We start from the raw sequence: 19,598 nt of genomic DNA on the forward strand, positions 1-19,598 counted from the left end.
TCTCCTTTTTGCTAGGTTATGCAACATGCAGCACACCACAATAAACTCAGCGAGCTGGTCAGGGTAGTATTGTAGGCTGCCTCCAGAATGGTCCAGGCATCTGAAGTGCTGCTTCAGGACTCCAATTGTTTTTTCGACGATATTGCGTGTGGCTATGATGCTTTCGTTGTAATGCTTCTCGGCTTCCATCTGGGGATTACGCAGAGGGGTCATGAGCCAGCTGGCAAGGCCATATCCTTTAACCCCAGCATCCAACCATGACCTTGTGGCTGACTGTTAAACAGGTCTGAGACAGAGCTCTCACGCAGGATGTGCGCATCATGGATGCTGCCTGGAAATTTAGCATTTACTGCCATGATTATTTGGTTGTGGTCGACAACGAGCTGCACATTCAGGGAGTGGAATCCCTTTCGGTTATGAAACACCTCCACATCCTGTAAAGGTGTTTTCAGGGCGATGTGCATGCAGTCTATTGCTCCCTGCACCTTAGGGAAGTTTGCTATTCTCGGGAAACCCAAAGCCCTCCCGTTCTGTGCCTCCCTGGTCATAGGGAAGCTTATAAAGTCCTTCAGTCACCTGTCGAATGGAGAAATGTGTGGTGTGCTGAGAGATACCACAGATGTCGCCAGCTGAAGCCTGAAAGGAGCCCAATGCGTAGAAGGATAGTGCCACAGTCACCTTTACCTCAATGGGCAGTGCGGTCCTGATGGTGCTGTTAAGCTGCAGATCTCTCTTGATGAGCTGGCATATCTCATCGATGACCTCCTTTCGGAAGTGCAGCCTCCTAAGGCATGTGTTATCAGACAAGTTGAGGTATGATTGCTTTTCCCTGTAAGTTCATCGCATGTACGTTCTCCTCCTCCGCCTCTACATTAGTCTGCCACCTCTGTGATTGGGTCCTTCACTAAACCCAACTTCAGACTCCAGCATGTGAGCATTTACAAGCAATGGTAGAGAAGTTACAGATCCCATCACTATCACTATAAATGCCTTGTTATTAAAATAAATATAAACATAACTGTGAGTGGATCAATCAGTAACTTAAAGGCCTTAAATAATTCACAAATTATAAGCCCCTTCTTTAAGTAGCCTCTCACTTCCTCCGACATTCAAAATGGCATCCGTATGCCGAGTTCTGTGAGGAATGCCAGGTAAAAAGAGCAGCTTTTCTCCAGCGATCCTCTCGACGAGTGATCAGCCCGGTGATGTGCCGAATGTTGTGCTGGGCGATGTGTGGGCGATCACCTCATTGATGTGACACGAAAGTTGGGCTGGCAATTTTTTGGCGATGTTCCGGCCCAACTTTCCACTTTTTAAGCAAAATAGAAACATAGAAATTAGGTGCAGGAGTAGGCTATTTGGCTCTTCTAGCCTGCACCGCCATTCAATAAGATCATGGCTGATCATTCAACCTCAGTACCCCTTTCCTGCTTTCTCTCCATACCCCTTGATCCCTTTGGCCGAAAGGGCCATATCTAACTCCCTTTTGAATATATCTAACGAACTGGCCTCAATAACTTTCTGCGGTAAGAGAATTCCACAGGTTAACCACTCTCTGAGTGAAGAACTTTCTCCTCATCTCAGTTCTAAATGGCTTACCCCTTATTCTTAGACTGTGACCCCTGGTTCTAGAACTCCCCAGCAACAGGAACATTCTTCCTGCCTCCAACCTGTCCAATCCCATCAGAATTTTATGTTTCTATGAGATCCTCTGTCATTCTTCTAAACTCCAGTGGATACAAGCCCAGTTGATCCAGTCTCTCCTCATATGTCAGTCCTGCCATCCCAGGAATCAGTCTGGTGAACCTTCGCTGTACTCCCGCAATAGCAAGAACGTCCTTCCTCAGATTAGGAGACCAAAACTGAACACAATATTCCAGGTGGGGCCTCACCAAGACCCTGTACAACTGCAGTAAGGCTTCCATGCTCCTATACTCAAAGCCCCTTGCTATGAAGGCCAACATACCATTTGCCTTCTTCACCGCATGCTGTACCTGCATGCCAACCTTCAATGACTGATGAATCATGACACCCAGGTCTCATTGTACCTCCCCTTTTCCTTATCTGCCGCCATTCAGATAATATTCTACCTTCGTGTTTTTGCCCCCAAAGTGGATAACCTCACATTTATCCACATTATACTGCATCTGCCATGTATTTTCCCACTGACCTAACCTGTCCAAATCATTCTGCAGCCTCTTAGCATCCTCCTCACAGCTCACACCGCCACCCAGTTTAGTATCATCTGCAAACTTGGAGATATTACACTCAATTCCATCATCCAAATCATTAATACATATTGTAAAGAGCTGGGGTCCCAGCACCGAGCCCTGCGGCACTCCACTAGTCACTGCCTGTCATTCTGAAAAGGACCCGTTAATCCCGACTCTCTGCTTCCTGTCTGCCAATCAGTTCTCTATCCACGTCAGTACATTACCCCCAATACCATGTGCTTTGATTTTGAACACCAATCTCTTGTGTGGGACCTTGTCAAAAGCCTTTTGAAAGTCCAAATACACCACATCCACTGGTTCTCCCCTGTCCACTCTACTAGTTACATCCTCAAAAAATTCCAGAAGATTTGTCAAGCATTTGATTCCAACATTTTGCTCACTACTGATGTCAGGCTAACCGGTCTATAATTACCCGTTTTCTCTCTCCCTCCTTTTTTAAAAAGTGGTGTTACATTAGCAACCCTCCAGTCCATAGGAACTGATCCAGAGTCAATGGACTGTTGGAAAATTATCACCAATGCATCCACGATTTCTAGGGCCACTTCCCTGAGTACTCTGGGATGTAGACTATCAGGCCCTGGGGATTTATCGGCCTTCAATCCCGTCAATTTCCCGAACACAATTTCCCGCCTAATAAGGATATCCTTCAGTTTCTCCTTCTCACTAGACCTTCGGACCCCTAGTACATCTGGAAGGTTATTTGTGTCTTCCTTTGTGAAGACAGAACCAAAGTACTTGTTCAATTGGTCTGCCATTTCTTTGTTCCCCATTATAAATTCACCCGAATCCGACTGCAAGGGACCTACGTTTGTCTTCACTAATCTTTTTCTCTTCACATATCTATCGAAGCTTTTGCAGTCATTTTTTATGTTTCCGGCAAGCTTCCTCTCGTATTCTATTTTCCTCCTCTTAATTAATCCCTTTGTCCTCCTCTGCTGTATTCTAAGTTTCTCCCAGTCCTCTGGCTTGCTATTTTTTCTGGCTAATTTGTATACCTCTTCCTTGGATTTAACACTATCCTTAATTTCCACGGTTGAGCCACCTTCCCCATTTTATTTTTACTCCAGACAGTGATGTATAATTGTTGGAAGTTCGTCCATATGAATTTTAAAGGTTTGCCATTGCCTATCCACCGTCAACCCTTTAAGTATCATTTGCCAGTCTAATCTAGCCAATTCGCGCCTCATACCATCAAAGTTACCTTTCCTTAAGTTCAGGACCCTAGTTTCTGAATTAACTTTTTCACTCTCCATCTTGATAAAGAATTCTACCATATTATGGTCACTCTTCCCCAAGGGGCCTTACAACAAGATTGCTAATTCGTCCCTTCTCATTACACATCACCCAGTCTAGGATGGCCAGCACTCTGGTTAGTACCAACCAAAGTGGATAACCTCACATTTATCCACATTATACTGCACATGCCATGCATTTGCCACTCACCTAATCTATCCAAGTCACCCTGCAGCCTCTTAGCATCCTCCTCACAGCTCACTCCGCCACCCAGCTTAGTGTCATCTGCAAACTTGGAGATATTACATTCAATTCCTTCATCTAAATCATTGATGCATATTGTAAATAGCTGGGGTCCCAGCACTGAACCCTGCGGCACCCCACTGGTCACTGCGTACCACTCTGAAAAGGACCCGTTTATTCCAACTCTCTGCTTCCTGTCTGCCAACCAGTTTTCTATCCACGTCAATACATTACCCCCAATACCGTGCGCTTTAATTTTGCACACTAATCTCTTGTGTGGGACCTTGTCAAAAGCCTTTTGAAAGTCCAAATACACCACATCCACTGGTTCTTCCTTGTCCACTCTACTAGTTACTTCCTCAAAAAATTCTAGAAGATTTGTCAAGCATGATTTCCCTTTCATAAATCCATGCTGACTTGGACAGATCCTGTCACTGCTTTCCAAATGCGCTGCTATTTCATCTTTAATAATTGATTTGGGTGATATATGGGCAATAGCTTGCCTTTTGGGGCGATATATGGGCTCTAGCCCAGCGATTTCATGTGGAAAGTCTAGTCTTTCAGTCAAAGTCAGGATGTCGATGCATTCATTCAGAGTTCGGCCATGAATAGAAAAGGCCTTCATTGTGAATGAATTGACATTTTGGACAGAAATGTGAAAAGGGACTGCGATTGTTGATCAGAGGGGGCAGTGGTGGGTAGGGTGAGCGGGATGGGATAGTGGTTGACGAGATTACTCCCAGTGAGTGCACTGGGAGGAAAGATTAATGAAAGAGTAGGGTAGGGCAGTTGAGGTTTCTGCTTGTATGGAGTCAGTGAGTAGTGCCTTAATGGGGAGAAAACAGAGAAAGACACACAGGGTAGCTGTGGCCTTATCAATGGGGGATTCAAGCCTGAGACAGCTTTTCCTGTATCCTTTTAAAAAGGAAGAATTTAGAAGGATACCAGGCAATATATGGCAAATGGGGTTAAAGTAAGTTGAAGACCCAGCACCAGTACAGGCACAATGGGCTGAATGGTCACTTTCTGTGTTGTAATTTCTATGATTTAATGACATAAGGTATTTTGCACTTCAAATTTCAACATCCCTTTGTTCAATTATTGTAAGCCAAAAATCTCACATTGCATAATTTAAACATAAGTTTGCCTTTCAAAGTTACATTAGATGTAAAAGCAACTTCAGCATAATACTTCCACCAAATGCCAACATTTATAAACAATTGCATGTCAATCAAGGTCTGTGCTTTTTCAGTATCACAGTATAATTAGGCCACATAACTAGGGGTGTTGCAAAATGTCTCAGGAGACTAGTTTTATTGCTTCCAAGGAGAACAAAGGCAAATTATAGTTCTTATAGCTTTCAAAAGTGTAACAATCAAATTATAGTCGTACATCAAAGTAACTTTCTCTAAACAATGAGTAAAGCATGGAAAGTATTCGTAAAATATATATGTTATGGTGTTATCTTTAGGCTGCTGCAATGAATTTCGAACTCCTTAGTTAAGCACGGTTATTTAGTGTTCACAAAGGCTGTGCTTAGCAAGCCTATTTTCAAAAGGAACCACATCTATTGAGAGAAAATCAGCAGAATTCATGTCTCAAATTTGATGAACATAATGGTTTAATATACTGAGATGATGTCAGTGTTTACAAATATACAGAATGATGCTCTCAGTGTCAAATGTGATCTAGAGTTTGATGAAATATATATGGTAAAATACAATAAAGCTGTATGAAGGTTATGAAGAGGCAAATCAGAATTCATCACAACTTGGGCGATGCACATAAAGTTTTTAGTACTACTATAATTTTTTTTTTTTAAAACATTTTTTTACAGTGATTCAGACAACAAATTAGTGTTCAGAGCTGCAGCCAAACTGTTGAAAAGAACCCAAATATAGCTTGGTGTTTTTTTATAAGTTACTGATTCCAACTTAACAATGTTTAGAAAATCTAGATATTTGCTTACATAACAAGAGTCACTGCACTTCAAAATAATTTATTGTATATGAAGCACTTTGGGATAATTCTGAGAGACGTGATAAGGTGTTACATAAATGCAAGTCTTTCTAAAATACGATATACAGAAAGTTCATAACATGCCCATTTTTATTAGAAACCAGTCTGATGAGTAAAAGTCATTAATGTGGTTTGGTTAAAATCTAATAAAAAGTTTTGTATATTATTGAGCTGACAAGTTAATGCACACAGAGGGGTGGTAGACAGGCAGCATTAGCACTAGTGACACTGGAGATAGGAAAATCTAAACTCTGGAATGAAACAATAAGCCAACATGATAATTACCTTACATTTTTTTAAATCCTCAATGTTTACAGCAAATGTCAAATTGGAATCTTACAACAAGGTATACAACAGAGGGTAGAATTTAAGGCACTTTTAAAATGTTGATAAGAGAGAGAATGCAGACCTTCTAGTGGAAGGTGTCAAAGGGCCGATAGCTGTTATCATTTGCAATATTTGAAAGATGAACCCTTTGGGTTTCTTTGTGCAGAATGTATTTTTTATTTCAGAAAGGCATGCATTTAATATCCACATCTTATACAAATTGATGACTAAGTATTAAAGATGCAATGCATACCTAACCTTTGCAAAATGCAAACATGCATTTTATTGTTTTACTACCAATAAGTATGAAGGAGACTGACATAATGAAGAAACAAATGAAAAGATATGGACATAAAATTAAGCTGTGTGATACTTGCGGCTGAGCACTTAATATGTTCATCTGAAATTCTTCTCTGTGCTATTTTAGTGGAAGTGTTAACCCATTTATTTCAAATTGGTTAATGTGTCCATTAAGATTCTGGAGACAGGGACATTAGACAAGTGCATTGGCATTTCTCCACTGTTTACCCTATGGTGTAACTTCAGAGCCAAAGTATTCCTGTGCACAAAGTTCTGCGCTATTCAAGATTTAACATGAGGTAACTACTTTTCCTCTTGATGCGTCCGTTATCTAGATTTCAGAATAAAACATTAAATCCCAAAGTTATTATAAGATTGTCACAGTAAACCACCGTGTGGCTAAGCTGCTGATCATACATTACAATAAATTATTTATTATAATATTGAGACAGAAATTAGAAAAGGCGTTCTTTGCCAGCAGTAGTGCAATAATTATATATGACAGTTAAAAATAAAGTTTAGAGAGTTTATTTTAATACTTATTTTGAAGGTTTCGTTTTCTCTTTAAATAGCGGCACCTTTGAAGGTACCAAGACTTAACAGTTTTTTGATGTGATCAAGGTGAGGAATGAAAGTACTGGAAAAATAGCTTCTGCAAATTACACCTAGTGATAAACTGAAATAGCTAAAAGTATTAACTTCAGTATGTATCTATCCAACAATTTTAATCAACAACACTGAAAAGCCACCCTGTACCGGATCCTAACTTCTGTTTCATTCTTCTCATTAATAGTTACTGCCTCTCAGATCTAAAACTGCAAAAGATATGCCAATTACAGGACAATTATTTTGTTAAAAATTCATTCACAGAGATTTATAAAGCTAGAGCTCACCAGTTTATATTCGACAGAATTTATGTGAGGGTTCCCAGATCTCCTGCCATAATTTCAGAAAATTGGGAAAACTCCCGTGGAAATTCCAGGTAATGCTGCCTATGTTTAGAGCTATGATATGAAGAAGTTGCGAGAAGTTAATAGTTAATGGTTTTATGGTTACGAGAAGTGTTTTGGCATGACATAATAGAGTCCTTCTCTGACTAGTTTCTTGGACACCATTCAAAATGATTCATTTCTGCAATCTGGACATCATTTAAAATATTACACTGAAGCTGTTGTACATTATAAAATGATTGTATATATCCTTATATACATGTGCACAGCTAATCAGTTAACTTACACTACTATTAGAATATATGAGTATTTAAATACTCATTGATGGTACTATTTGCCATAAAACAAATGATGTTACTTAGTCCAGTAACTCCAGCATAGGTATACTGGGCTCATGTTGAGATGCCCAACATGGAGTTTCACTACAGTTTTGACTGCAAGTTAAACTTGACTACCTTCTATGTCTGAGTTCTCATTATTGTTGGATGGAGGTCTTCTAGTAGCAGAACCTTCAATTTCAGAAGAAGTCAGCAGGAAGTCATATCCTGTCCATCTTTTTATTAGCCATTGAGAAGCAACTTTGACCGAGACCCAAGTTGTGTTGCTCAACAAGTTGATGGAAGAACTGAAAGAGGGCAGCAACTGGGAATAATGCAAGTGGTAATTGAGAAAATCAATGCATTTTTAAGTTTTAAATTTCTACTCATAATTTCAACCGAACCAAACATTCAGGATACAGTTATACTAATTGTTTCTGGTTTGGGACTGGTATCTGCTTCGCTGGACTGTAGTTAGAATGAAACCAAAGTGACGTAAGACTGCCTCATAGAGGCACTTCTTGTGCACTTGATACTTTAACACTGGATTTTCTACACAGAATTCAGGAAACCACTGTTCTGCTATAGCTCAAATTAGGAATCAGACACAAAGGTTTTAGAATTTTTGTTTACTTCAGTATTTTAGCCAGATATGTGGTAGGGTGGGATGAGACCTCTGCCCGCTCATTTGCACTTGCATTAACTCTGTCCCAGATCACAGGGAAAGGGACATTTTGATAACAGGGGCTGGCACTCATACCAATAGCACCAGGAGCACCCGCCCCGAGAGTATGGCATTGTGCGACCTGGGCCTGTACAATAAGTATGCCTGCTCCACCTCAACAGTGATGTTATGATGGGAATGTAGGTTGGGAGGTAGGAAGAAGAAGCGCTGGCCTCACCACCATCAGAAATTGTCTTTGGGAACCGAAAGGAGCGGAAATCCAGTGAAAAAAAGTACTGGTTCAAACTACTGCCCCTCTGCTTCCAGATTCCTGCCCTATCCCCAAATATTTCTACCATGATATGTTTTCATAAACTGAATCCTTAACCACTATATATTTTCAACATACATTTTTGAGGAGACAAAATTACTTAATTTTCACCAAAAGTTCCCGTTGTCTCCTTGGCCTACACAAAGTGTGGCCAAGTATGGTCTTCTATAGGCCTTGCCAATGCCACTCCAAGGTTGGCTGCAAACACATACCAGAGGAGAATGTCACTTGAATTCTGTTTTGCTGCTTTGGGGGAGACACCTGCCATCTTCTTGGCCCCACAAGCAGCAATGCAGCCAAGTCCAGGAGTTCAGTGGGAGTGGGGACTTGAACCTATAGGACACCACTGCATGGTTCAATGCTTCAGTGTGACACATCATTGTGTCACTTCATTTTTAACAATGACACATGCATAACTGCTAATATTTTTGATTGGAAATGTATAAATAATTATTTCCTTTTGATTTTTACTAATGTTGTGGAACACAATATCATAAGGGGAGACTAGACAAGTATATGAGAGAGAAGGGAATAGATGGTTATTTGGATAGATTTAGATGAGGAAAGATGGGAAGAGTCTCGAGTGGAGCATAAACTGGTTTGGCCAAATGGCCTTTTTCTGTGCGGTATATCCTATGTAATCCTATAGTGTTTAAGAATATTATTAGAGGCTTAAACTATGAGGACAAGTTGCATAAACTTGGCTTCTATACCCTTGCGTATAGGAGATTGAAGGGTGATCTGATTGAGGTGTTGAAAATGTTAAAAGGATTTGACAGGGTAGATTGGATAATGTATTTCCTCTAGTGGGGGAATCAAGAACAAGGGGAGATAATCTTAAAATTAGAGCTAGGCCATTTAGGAGCGAAATCAGGAAGCACTTTTTCACACAAAGTGTAGTAGAAATTTGGAATAGTCTTCCCTCAAAAGGCTGTGAATGCTGGGACAATTGGAGCTTTCAAGACTGAAATAGATAGATTTTTGTCAGCTAAGGTTACGAAGCGATATGGAGCAACGGTGTGAAATGGGGTTGGGGTGCAGATCAGCCATGATCTAATTGAATGGCAGAGCAGGCCTGAGGAGCTGAATGGCCTACTCCTGTTCCTAATATTTTGATTACATGTATTGTACTACTGTGGTAATTTTAAGCAAATGTTTGTGCTTAGTTTATACTATGACCTTTAATTAAAATGCTGATGATGTTAACAAAACCTATGCTGCTCCTGATTTGGTATCTGGGCCAAAACATATTAGAAAAGACTTATACATTTCTAGTACTGTCTCCAACTACATACTTACAAGTGGTGTATATGCGTGACTTCAAAAATAATTGATAAAGCTTTATATTGCATTTATTTGTTAAGCTTAGCAATAGAAATGAGACTGAATAGATACTGTACTCCAGATAGCAGTTAGACTTCCACTTTCAATGGCTGCAATATTTCTTAGGAAATATTAACTGTTCCTCCCTGATTTTTACCCATATAAATTATGGATTGTCAATTACATTTTTACAGAGTTCTACAGACTTACTCAGGAACTCAGGTTATTTGCAAAGACATATATGAGCACTGATAGAACAATCAATAACTTAAAAAAAACAAGCATTGCTAATATGAGGGTTTACCATGTCTTCTTAATATAATTCCTTTATTATTATTCTCAAAAGCAATCTGCAAAATAAATACTGTTATAATCTGGTCGTCACATAATCACCCTGTGTCACAGTCCATTGATTCACACTGTCTTCATTCCCTGAATCGTTTGCCAGAGTATCCTCTGTTGTTTCGAATGAGTGAGCACTGGTGATGCCATCTGGAGACTGTCTGTGTGAAAGTACATGAATATTTTCTTCTGTTTCTGGCTTCCATGTGTTACTCATATTTAGGTCTTTTATGTTTGAGTCAGTGTCACTGACCAACATTTGGTCCAAGTCTCCTATGCCCTCACAGTCAGAGCTTTCTCTCTTTTTCAGTAGGCTTTCCTCTTGGGTAATTTCCTCAGAAACTGTGTAAATCCGATTGCAATTCTGCTCCGCATTGCATGGTTTTGTTCTTTTTCGAAAGAATCCTAAATTTTTGAGAGAGTCTTTAACAATGCTTTTATTGTTTTGCTTTCCCTTGGATACGTCAGTTGCTTTAGGCGTGGACCCGTTGCTTAAGGTACTACATGCTGCTGGAGTGTCTGATATTTTAGACATTGGTTTGGGGCAAACTAAAGATGTTAAATCAAAGAAGCTTAGCTTGTTCTTCTGTTCATTTGCACATGTTATTTTCTTTTTTGCAACAGTCATGTGTTCAGTTGCTCGATCTTCAGTCTTGAATACTTCATTTGGATCTGATATTCTGGATGCTGTGCTTAAGCTAGCAGCCTGTACACCTGGAAGCTTGTTCCCTTTTAGAAGACCCAAAACTTCATAGCGGAAGCTGGAAATATCCTGTTTCAGTTCCTATAACCCCAATAAAAATAATTTATTTTTAAATATTCAGTGATGTCAAAACACAGTCAATACACAAATATTTTAGCAAAATGATAAGGAAATATCCATTTGCCAATAATTAATACTTCTCTGTTAACACCTTGCTACCAGAATCAGTAATAATCGGGAAAAGGTCATTTTGCACAACCACACTGGGTATCCAGTGTGCAACTTTTGTTTTTGTGGCTGAACCAGAAAAAGGTAATAATGGCTTGGAATTTACTGTTGGGATGACGGCAAACTGGTAGCATTCACCGTCATTCCGCCTTTGAATCTGACCGCAACTTTGGGATTTGGGTGCGTGCGTAGGCGCATGTGGAAATCCTGACGCTGTGCTCCCACCCAGAGAGCCGGCAGTCTGTGTAATCACCCAAATCAGGGAAACTGTGATGAAAATTCTGGCTCTTCCGCAGTAAGTACACTGTTAAATTCCTATAACCCCAATAAAAAGTTAGACCCAAAGGAATTAGCTGTAATGGGGTTTTGACAACATTATTACTGCTAAACAAATGTTAAGGGCCTGGAAAACTAATTTTGATTTTGTGCAGTGTGAAATTTGTCTATTTTAATAAAAATTTAAATTAAGAATTAAAAAAAAAAATGTTTTTAATATTTTTTGAAGACGTTTGTCCATCTTTATTTCAGGTTTGTCTTTTCCTCATATGGAGCCCCAATCTTTGTTTTGCTCTCTCTAATATTTTTAAAAAGTCATGCGTGGAAATTGGGCCTCCCTGGTGCAAGAGTCAAGGATGTCTCGGAGCGGCTGCAGGGCATTCTGGAGGGGGAGGGTGAACAGCCAGTTGTTGTGGTGCATATAGGTACCAACGATATAGGTAAAAAACAGGATGAGGTCCTACAAGTTGAATTTAGGGAGCTAGGAGTTAAATTAAAAAGTAAGACCTCAAAGGTAGTAATCTCAGGATTGCTACCAGTGCCATGTACTAGTCATGTGCCTTGAAATAGCAGGATAGTTAAGATGAATACGTGGCTTGAGGAATGGTGCAAGAGGGAGGGATTCAAATTTCTGGGACATTGGAACCGGTTCTGGAGGTGGGACCAGTACAAACTGGACTGCCTGCACCTGGGCACGACCAGAACCAACGTCCTAGGGGGAGTGTTTGCTAGTACTGTTGGGGAGGGTTTAAACTAATTGGGGATGGGAATCTATGCAGGGAGACAGATGAAAGTAAAATGGGGGCAAAAGTAAAAGATAGAAAAAAGATAAGGAAAGGTGGAGGGCAGAGAAATCAAAGGCAAAAATCAAAAAGGGACACATTACAACATAATTCTAAAAGGGCAAAGAGTGCAATAAAAAACAAGCCTGAAGGCTCTGAATCTCAATGCGAGAAGCAATCGAAATAAGGTGGATGAATTAACTACGCAGATAGCTGTTAACGGATATGATGCAATTGGGATTATGGAGGCGTGGCTCCATGGAGACCAAGGCTGGGAACTCAACATCCAGGGGTATTCAATATTCATGAAGGATAGACAGAAAGGAAAAGGAGGTGGGGTAGCGTTGCTTGTTAAAGAGGAGATTAACGCAATAGTAAGAAAGGACATTAGCTTGGATGATGTGGAATCTGTATGGGTAGAGCTGCGGAACACCGAAGGGTAGTGGGAGTTGTGTAAAACGCTCGTGGGAGTTGTGTACAGACCACCAAACAGTGATAGTGAGGCTGGGGACGGCATCAAACAGGAAATTAGGGATGCGTGCAATAAAGGTACAGCAGTTATCATGGGTGACTTGAATCTACATATAGATTGGGCTAACCAAACTGGTAGCAATACGCTGGAGGAGGATTTCCTGGAGTGTATAAGGGATGGTTTTCTAGACCAATATGTCGAGGAACCAACTAGAGAGCAGGCAATCCTAGACTGGGTCTTGTGTAATGAGAGAGGATTAATTGGCAATCTTGTTGTGCGAGGCCCCTTGGGGAAGAGTGACCATAATATGGTAGAATTCTTCATTAAGATGGAGAGTGACACAGTTAATTCAGAGACGAAGGTCCTGAACTTAAAGAAAGGTAAATTCGATGGTATGAGACGTGAATTGGCTAGGATAAACTAGCGAATGATACTTAAAGGGTTGAACGTGGATAAACAATGGCAGACATTTAAAGATCACATGGATGAACTTCAACAATTGTACATCCCTGTCTGGCGTTAAAATAAAATGGGGAAGGTGGCTAACAAGGGAAATTAGGGATAGTGTTAAATCCAAGGAAGAGGCATATAAATTGGCCAGAAACAGCAGCAAACGTGAGGACTGGAAGAAATTTAGAAGTCAGCAGAGGAGGTCAAATGGTTTAATTAGGAGGGGGAAAATAGAGTATGAGAGTAAGCTTACAGGGAACATAAAATCTGACTGCAAAAGCTTCTATAGATATGAGAAGACAAAACAATGTGAAGGCAAATGTAGGTCCCTTGGAGTCAGAATCAGGTGACTTTATAATGGGGAACAAAGAAGTGGCAGACCAATTGAACAAATACTTTAGTTCTCTCTTCACTAAGGAAGACACAAATAACCTTCCGGAAATACTAGGGGACCGAGGGTCTAGCGAGAAGGAGGAACGGAAGGAAATCCTTATTAGTCAGGAAATTGTGTTAGGGAAATTGATGGGATTGAAGGCTGATAAATCCCCAGGGCCTGATAGTCTGCATCGCAGAGTATTTAAGGAAGTGATCCTAGAAATAGTGGATGCATTGGTGGTCATTTTCCAACATTCTATAGACTCTGGATCAGTTCCTATGGATTGGAGGGTAGCGAATGTAACCCCACTTTTTAAAAAAGGAGGGAGAGAGAAAGCAGTGAATTATAGACCGGTTAGCCTGACATCGGTAGTGGGGAAAATGTTGGAATCAATTATTAAAGATGAAATAGCAGCGCATTTGAAAAGCAGTGACAGGATCCGTCCAAGTCAGCATGGATTTATGAAAGGGAAATCATGCTTGACAAATCTTCTGGAATTTTTCGAGGATAACTAGATGAGTGGACAAGGGAGAACCAGTGGATGTGGTGTATTTGGACTTTCAAAAGGCTTTTGACAAGGTTCCACACAAGAGATTAGTGTACAAAATTAAAGCACATGGTATTGGGGGTAATGTATTGACGTGGATAGAGAACTGGTTGGCAGACAGGAAGCAAAGAGTAGGAATAAACATGTCCTTTTCAGAATGGCAGGCAGTGACTAGTGGGGTACCGCAAGGTTCAGTGCTGGGCTCCCAGCTATTTACAATATACGTTCATGATTTGGACGAAGGAATTGAGTGTAATATCTCCAAGTTTTCAGATGATACTAAGCTGGGTGGTGGTGTAAGCTGTGCGGAGGATGCTAAGAGGCTGCAGGATGACTTGGACAGGTTAGGTGAGTGGGCAAATGCATGGCAGATGCAGTATAATGTAGATAAATGTGAGGTTATCCACTTTGGTGGCAAAAACAGGGAGGCAGAATATTATCTGAATGGTGACAGATTAGGAAAAGGGGAGCTGCAACGAGACCTGGGTGTCATGGTACATCAGTCATTGAAAGCTGGCATGCAGGTGGTGAAGAAGGCAAATGGCATGTTGGCCTTCATAGCGAGAGGATTTAAGTATAGGAGCAGGGAGGTCTTACTGGAATTGTACAGGGTCTTGGTGAAGCCTCACCTGGAATATTGTGTACAGTTTTGGTCTCCTAATCTGAGGAAGGACATTCTTGCTATTGAGCGAGTGCAGCGAAGGTTCACCAGACTGATTCCCGGGATGGCAGGACTGACATATGAAGAAAGACTGGATCGACTAGGCTTATATTCACTGGAATTTAGAAGAATGAGCGGGGATCTCATAGAAACATATACAATTCTGACGGGATTGGACAGGTTAGATGCAGGAAGAATGTTCCCGATGTTGGGGAAGTCCAGAACCAGGGGTCACAGTCTAAGGATAAGGGGTAAGCCATTTCAGACCGAGATGAGGAGAAACCTCTTCACTCAGAGAATTGTGAACCTGTGGAATTCTCTACCACAGAAAGTTGTTGAGGCTAGTTCGTTAGATATATTCAGAAGGGAGTTAGATATGGTCCAAACGGCTAAAGGGATCAAGGGATATGGAGAGAAAGCAGGAATTGGGTACTGAAGTTGCATGATCAGCCATGATTATATTGAATGGTGGTGCAGGCTCGAAGGGCCGAATGGCCTACTCCTGCACCTATTTTCTATGCTTCTATTTAAATTATCTCTCAACAAGGCAATAATCAGCTTAATTGGGTTTCCTGCTGCTGCCTGTAGGGTCTGGCGTGAGTAAAAAAAAAATTCCCACCCAACCCACCACCGATCCTGCCCGCTGACACCTCGGGAAATTTAGCCCATCGCGCCTGTGCGGCCAAAAAAGAGCCATCTAGCCTAACCCCACTTTCCAGCTCTTGGTCCGTAGCCCTGTCGGTTACGGCACTTCAAGTGCACATCCAAGTATTTTTTAAATGTGATGAGGATTTCTGCCTCTATCACCCTTTCAGACGGTGAGTTCCACACCTCCACCACCGTTTGGATGAAAATATTTCTCTTCAAATCCCCTCTAAACTGCCTACCACATACTTTAAATCTATGCCTCCTGGTTGTTGACCCCTTTGCTAAGGGAAATAGGTCCTTCCTATCCATTCTATCTCGGCCTCTCATAATTTTATAAACCTCAATTAAGTCTCCCCTCAGCCTACTCTGTTCCAAAGAAAACAACCCCAGCTTATCCAATCTTTCCTCATAGCTAAAATTCCCCAGTCCTGGCAACATCCTCGTAAACCTCCTCTGTGCCCTCTCTAGTGCAATCACATCTTTCTGTAATGTGGTGACCAGAACTGCACTCAATACTCTTGCTGTGGTCTAATTAATGTTTAATACTGCTCTAACATAACCTTCCTGCTCTTATATTCTATGCCTCATCTAATAAAGGAAAGTATCCCGAATGCCTTATCTACCTGTCCTGCTACCTTCAGGGATCAGTGGACATGCACTCCAAGGATCCTCTGTTCCTCTACATTTTCCAGTGTCCTACCATTTATTTTGTATTCCCTTGCCTTGTTAGCCCTCCCCAAATACATTACCTCACACTTTTACAGATTGAATTCCATTTGCCATTATTCTGTCCACCTGACCAATCCATTGATATCTTCCTGCAGTCTATAGCTTTCTTCCTCACTATCACCCACACAGCCAAATTTTGTATAATTTGCAAACTTTGTAATCATGCCCCCTACATTGAAGTCTAAATCATTGATATAGTCTTGTAACTACAATTTAAAAAAAATCTCTTGTATACCAACAAAAATCTTAACTGAAAAATCTGGCTGAATTTTCAGAACATTCCAATGCCTTTTTAAATCAAAGCCACGGAACTGAAAAATATCTGTTTCTGTGTAATATTTTGTATGGGAGATCTCTGATGTTGGAGTTCGTACATAATGGGAAGCAGGGGTCGGGGGGGTGGGGGAGCGCGGGGACCAGTAAACATGTTCATAATGAATACTTCTTTACATCTAATGGGGCCAAATTTTTCCCCTTCCATAAGCTTCATTACTGCCTCTAAGAGGCGGGAATGGGGAATGGAGTGGAGAGGCCTTACTGACTGGGGGTGTATGGATGGGCCGCGACGATCAAATCTGCCAAACTGCCACCGGGCCAGAAGCGGCGGGAACGGATTTCCGCTCCGCTCGTTTTCCTGCCGCTTCGGGCAAGCTGCAACCCCCTTTTTGACCCCCGTGGGAGACTGCCGCGCGAGAATGTGCCCCATGCAGAATTGTCCCGCGGGAGCGGCACTGCCGCTGGTCGCTGCCGCTGACAGCTTTCCCCGTCGGGGAGCTATCTGAGGCTGGGCGGCCCGGCTGCCCTTAAAGAGGAGGTCACACGACCACGGTCACTATCTTATTTTTTTATTGTTGCCCTCTTGGGTGCCAGGCCGCTGGCCCAGCCGAAGCCCTCCCTGGTGGCCCCATGGAGCCAACTGAAAACTCTGCAGAGTTCGCAGCGGCCCTCCCTTTCAACTGAAGGGGAGGGATGTGATGACACGTCAGCGCGACACGTCCGAACCGCGTGGCGCTGATGACTGGTTGTGGCGACTGACCCGTTGCAAGGGTACTTCTGCCACGCAGCCACCACAACATCCGTCCCCACCGGAAAAAAAAACCAAAGAAGTGAATTTCTCCCGATTCTCCGCCCCATAGATTGGGGAAGAGAAAAACTTTAAAAATCGGGGCTCAATTCCGGCCCCAGTATATTTAACCATAGTGACTGTTGTATTGCAGGTATAATCTATATACATACTCCCCAGATAAATAATCAAATGTTTTAATAATTATAAATGGTTGATGCAGTGCTGGTCACCTACTTCATCATTTAGGATAGTCAAGGTTAAAAAAGAGCTTCCAACCCTTACAGATAAGTTAGAAGTGGAACAATTGGCAAGAGTGGAAACTGAACAATGTGTGAACTGGCACAGAAGCATTGCTACTCAGAAAAGGATTGAGGTTTTACAAACTGTGTTCATCTTGTCCTATCGCATAATCATTTCCTTGCAACTGGCACTTTCATTGCCAACTATTAAATTAGTGCAACTGTTGCTGTAATTATTTTTCTATGTACTGAATTTGGCAAACAGTAGCCAGAAAATTACCTTGAAATTCTCTTCAGTCAGCCCTTCTTCAGTTTTGGCATTTCTGATCATTGCTGCAACGTATCTTTTCACCAAATTCCTTATAACTTCCTGAATGACAGAAACAGGCAAAAGAAGAATTACTTTATCTTACAGATGATAACACAATAGACCAAGGGGCTGAAATTCAGATGCACCAGAAAGCTGGCGCACCCATGAGTTTTTAGCTGGTGCTCACCACTGGAACTCTTGGTGCGGTGAGTAGATCCATTTTCAGGACTTTGAATTTTTTTCAAAGTCCTACAGGAAATGGATCCTACTGGGGGTGGGCCTTAGACTCAAAGTCAGGCTGACTGGTTGAAAATGGGTCGGTGGGGCCGTCCGCTGATGTCAATCAACGTGGTGACATCACAAAGCGTGGGTCACCATGCTCTCTCCCCTCCATTAAAGGGGAGCGATTCGATCATTTTTTAACTTTGGCCACTGGGCCACCAGGGAGGGTTTCAGCCGGGCCAGTGGCCTGACACCCAACAGGGGGTGACAGGCTGCCATTTGGTGTCCGGCCGAACCCGGGGGCAGTATTTTGCCGGCCGATCAGCAAGTTGGTCGGCAAAATTTTTTGCATTGCGACCGCAGCAGTGGGCCCTCCCTTTAAGGGTGGCCACACTGCCGGCCACACACCGTCTTCAGAGAGTGCATCGGCAGAAAAATCTGCTGGGGGCACCGCGCGGTGGGGGATTGACAGGTCGAGCTGAAATTAGCTAAGTATTTATTTTATTTTAATATGGCCGTGCATCTACTTGGGCGGGATGGGGTCCAGGCCAAAAAATCCCCAACCTGAATTTAGGTTGTGTCGGTCTGTTGACCCCAAAGTGGCGGTCATTCAATTTTTAGGAATGGCCACTGCAAATGGGCATTAGCGGGTCTCTTTGAGACCCTGAACTTTGGCCCCTTGATGTCATATCGTTAGCACTTTTGAACAAAATTTTACGCTAGTGTATCTTTGCCTTTATACAAAATTATCACTTTAAACACATTAATAAAATGTTATCATTATAATGAAAATAACTACTTTGGTGCATACCTATGGCTAACATGTCATCTAGGATAAGAACAGGAGACTGGGAGGAGTTACAGGTTTGTTGAAAAATTCTAACTGGGAAGTTGTGAGGTGATTGAAAATCGATGAAGAATGCAAAATTTCTACTAATTCAAAGAACATGTACCAGCCCTGTGCACTGGAAGTGTCCTCATCGGGTAGGGTTGGAAGAGCATACCAATTTTCTGCTCCCTGTGATTAGCATGAACAAGGTGTTCTCCATGCACAGGTTGAGCACAGCCAAAAATGTCTTCATAATGTATCTGTTTTAAATTTATTTCTCACTACTTTAAATTTATGTCCTAATTTTCAGCCTAAATTTAAAGTAATATTCTGGGTGTATCTAATCTTTATGTTGTATAACATTTGTAAAGCTCAATGAAGCTTCCAATGCTTATAAATCTTTTGTGACATGGTGATCAGAACAGAAGACAAATACTCAATCTCTGGTCTGATGAGTAAATTGTAAATCTTTGCATAATTTCTATGCATGTTATTGTCTCTATATCCCAGCAATCTATTAGCTTGTTAAATTGTTTTGCTATATGGCCTCGTCATTGAAAGTCACGATTGAGCTCTCACTCACTTTCTATAACATCACAGTGTTCCTTATGTTACCACATCAAATTGCATTTATATAGTTCCTTTAATGTAACAAAACATTATAAAGAAGAATTGGACACTGAGCAGGAGTATCTGAGGAGGGCAAGGAGAGGTGACTGAGGTGTAGATGAAGATGTCGTTTTTCAGGAGGACTGATAAAAATGGAGAGATCTGTTG

At 41.6% G+C, this 19,598-nt stretch overlaps 1 protein-coding gene across 2 annotated transcripts in view; it reads right to left on the reverse strand.

Annotated features, from left to right (window-relative positions):
• Positions 1 to 7,964: 7,964 nt before the first annotated feature.
• Positions 7,965 to 19,598, reverse strand: part of trpc4b (transient receptor potential cation channel, subfamily C, member 4b) — a 184,299-nt gene continuing 172,665 nt past the window's right edge. For both annotated transcript variants that reach the window (XM_070892375.1, XM_070892376.1), the window contains exons 10-11: positions 17,741 to 17,830; positions 7,965 to 11,067 (exon numbers count right to left, since the gene is read on the reverse strand). In XM_070892375.1, the coding sequence (XP_070748476.1) occupies positions 10,309 to 11,067; positions 17,741 to 17,830 (849 nt within the window). In that variant the 3' untranslated portion in view covers positions 7,965 to 10,308. The remainder of the gene's footprint in view (positions 11,068 to 17,740; positions 17,831 to 19,598) is intronic.

The sequence above is a fragment of the Pristiophorus japonicus genome, chromosome 10 (genome assembly GCF_044704955.1).
Source record: "Pristiophorus japonicus isolate sPriJap1 chromosome 10, sPriJap1.hap1, whole genome shotgun sequence".
Lineage (NCBI taxonomy): Eukaryota > Metazoa > Chordata > Chondrichthyes > Pristiophoridae > Pristiophorus > Pristiophorus japonicus.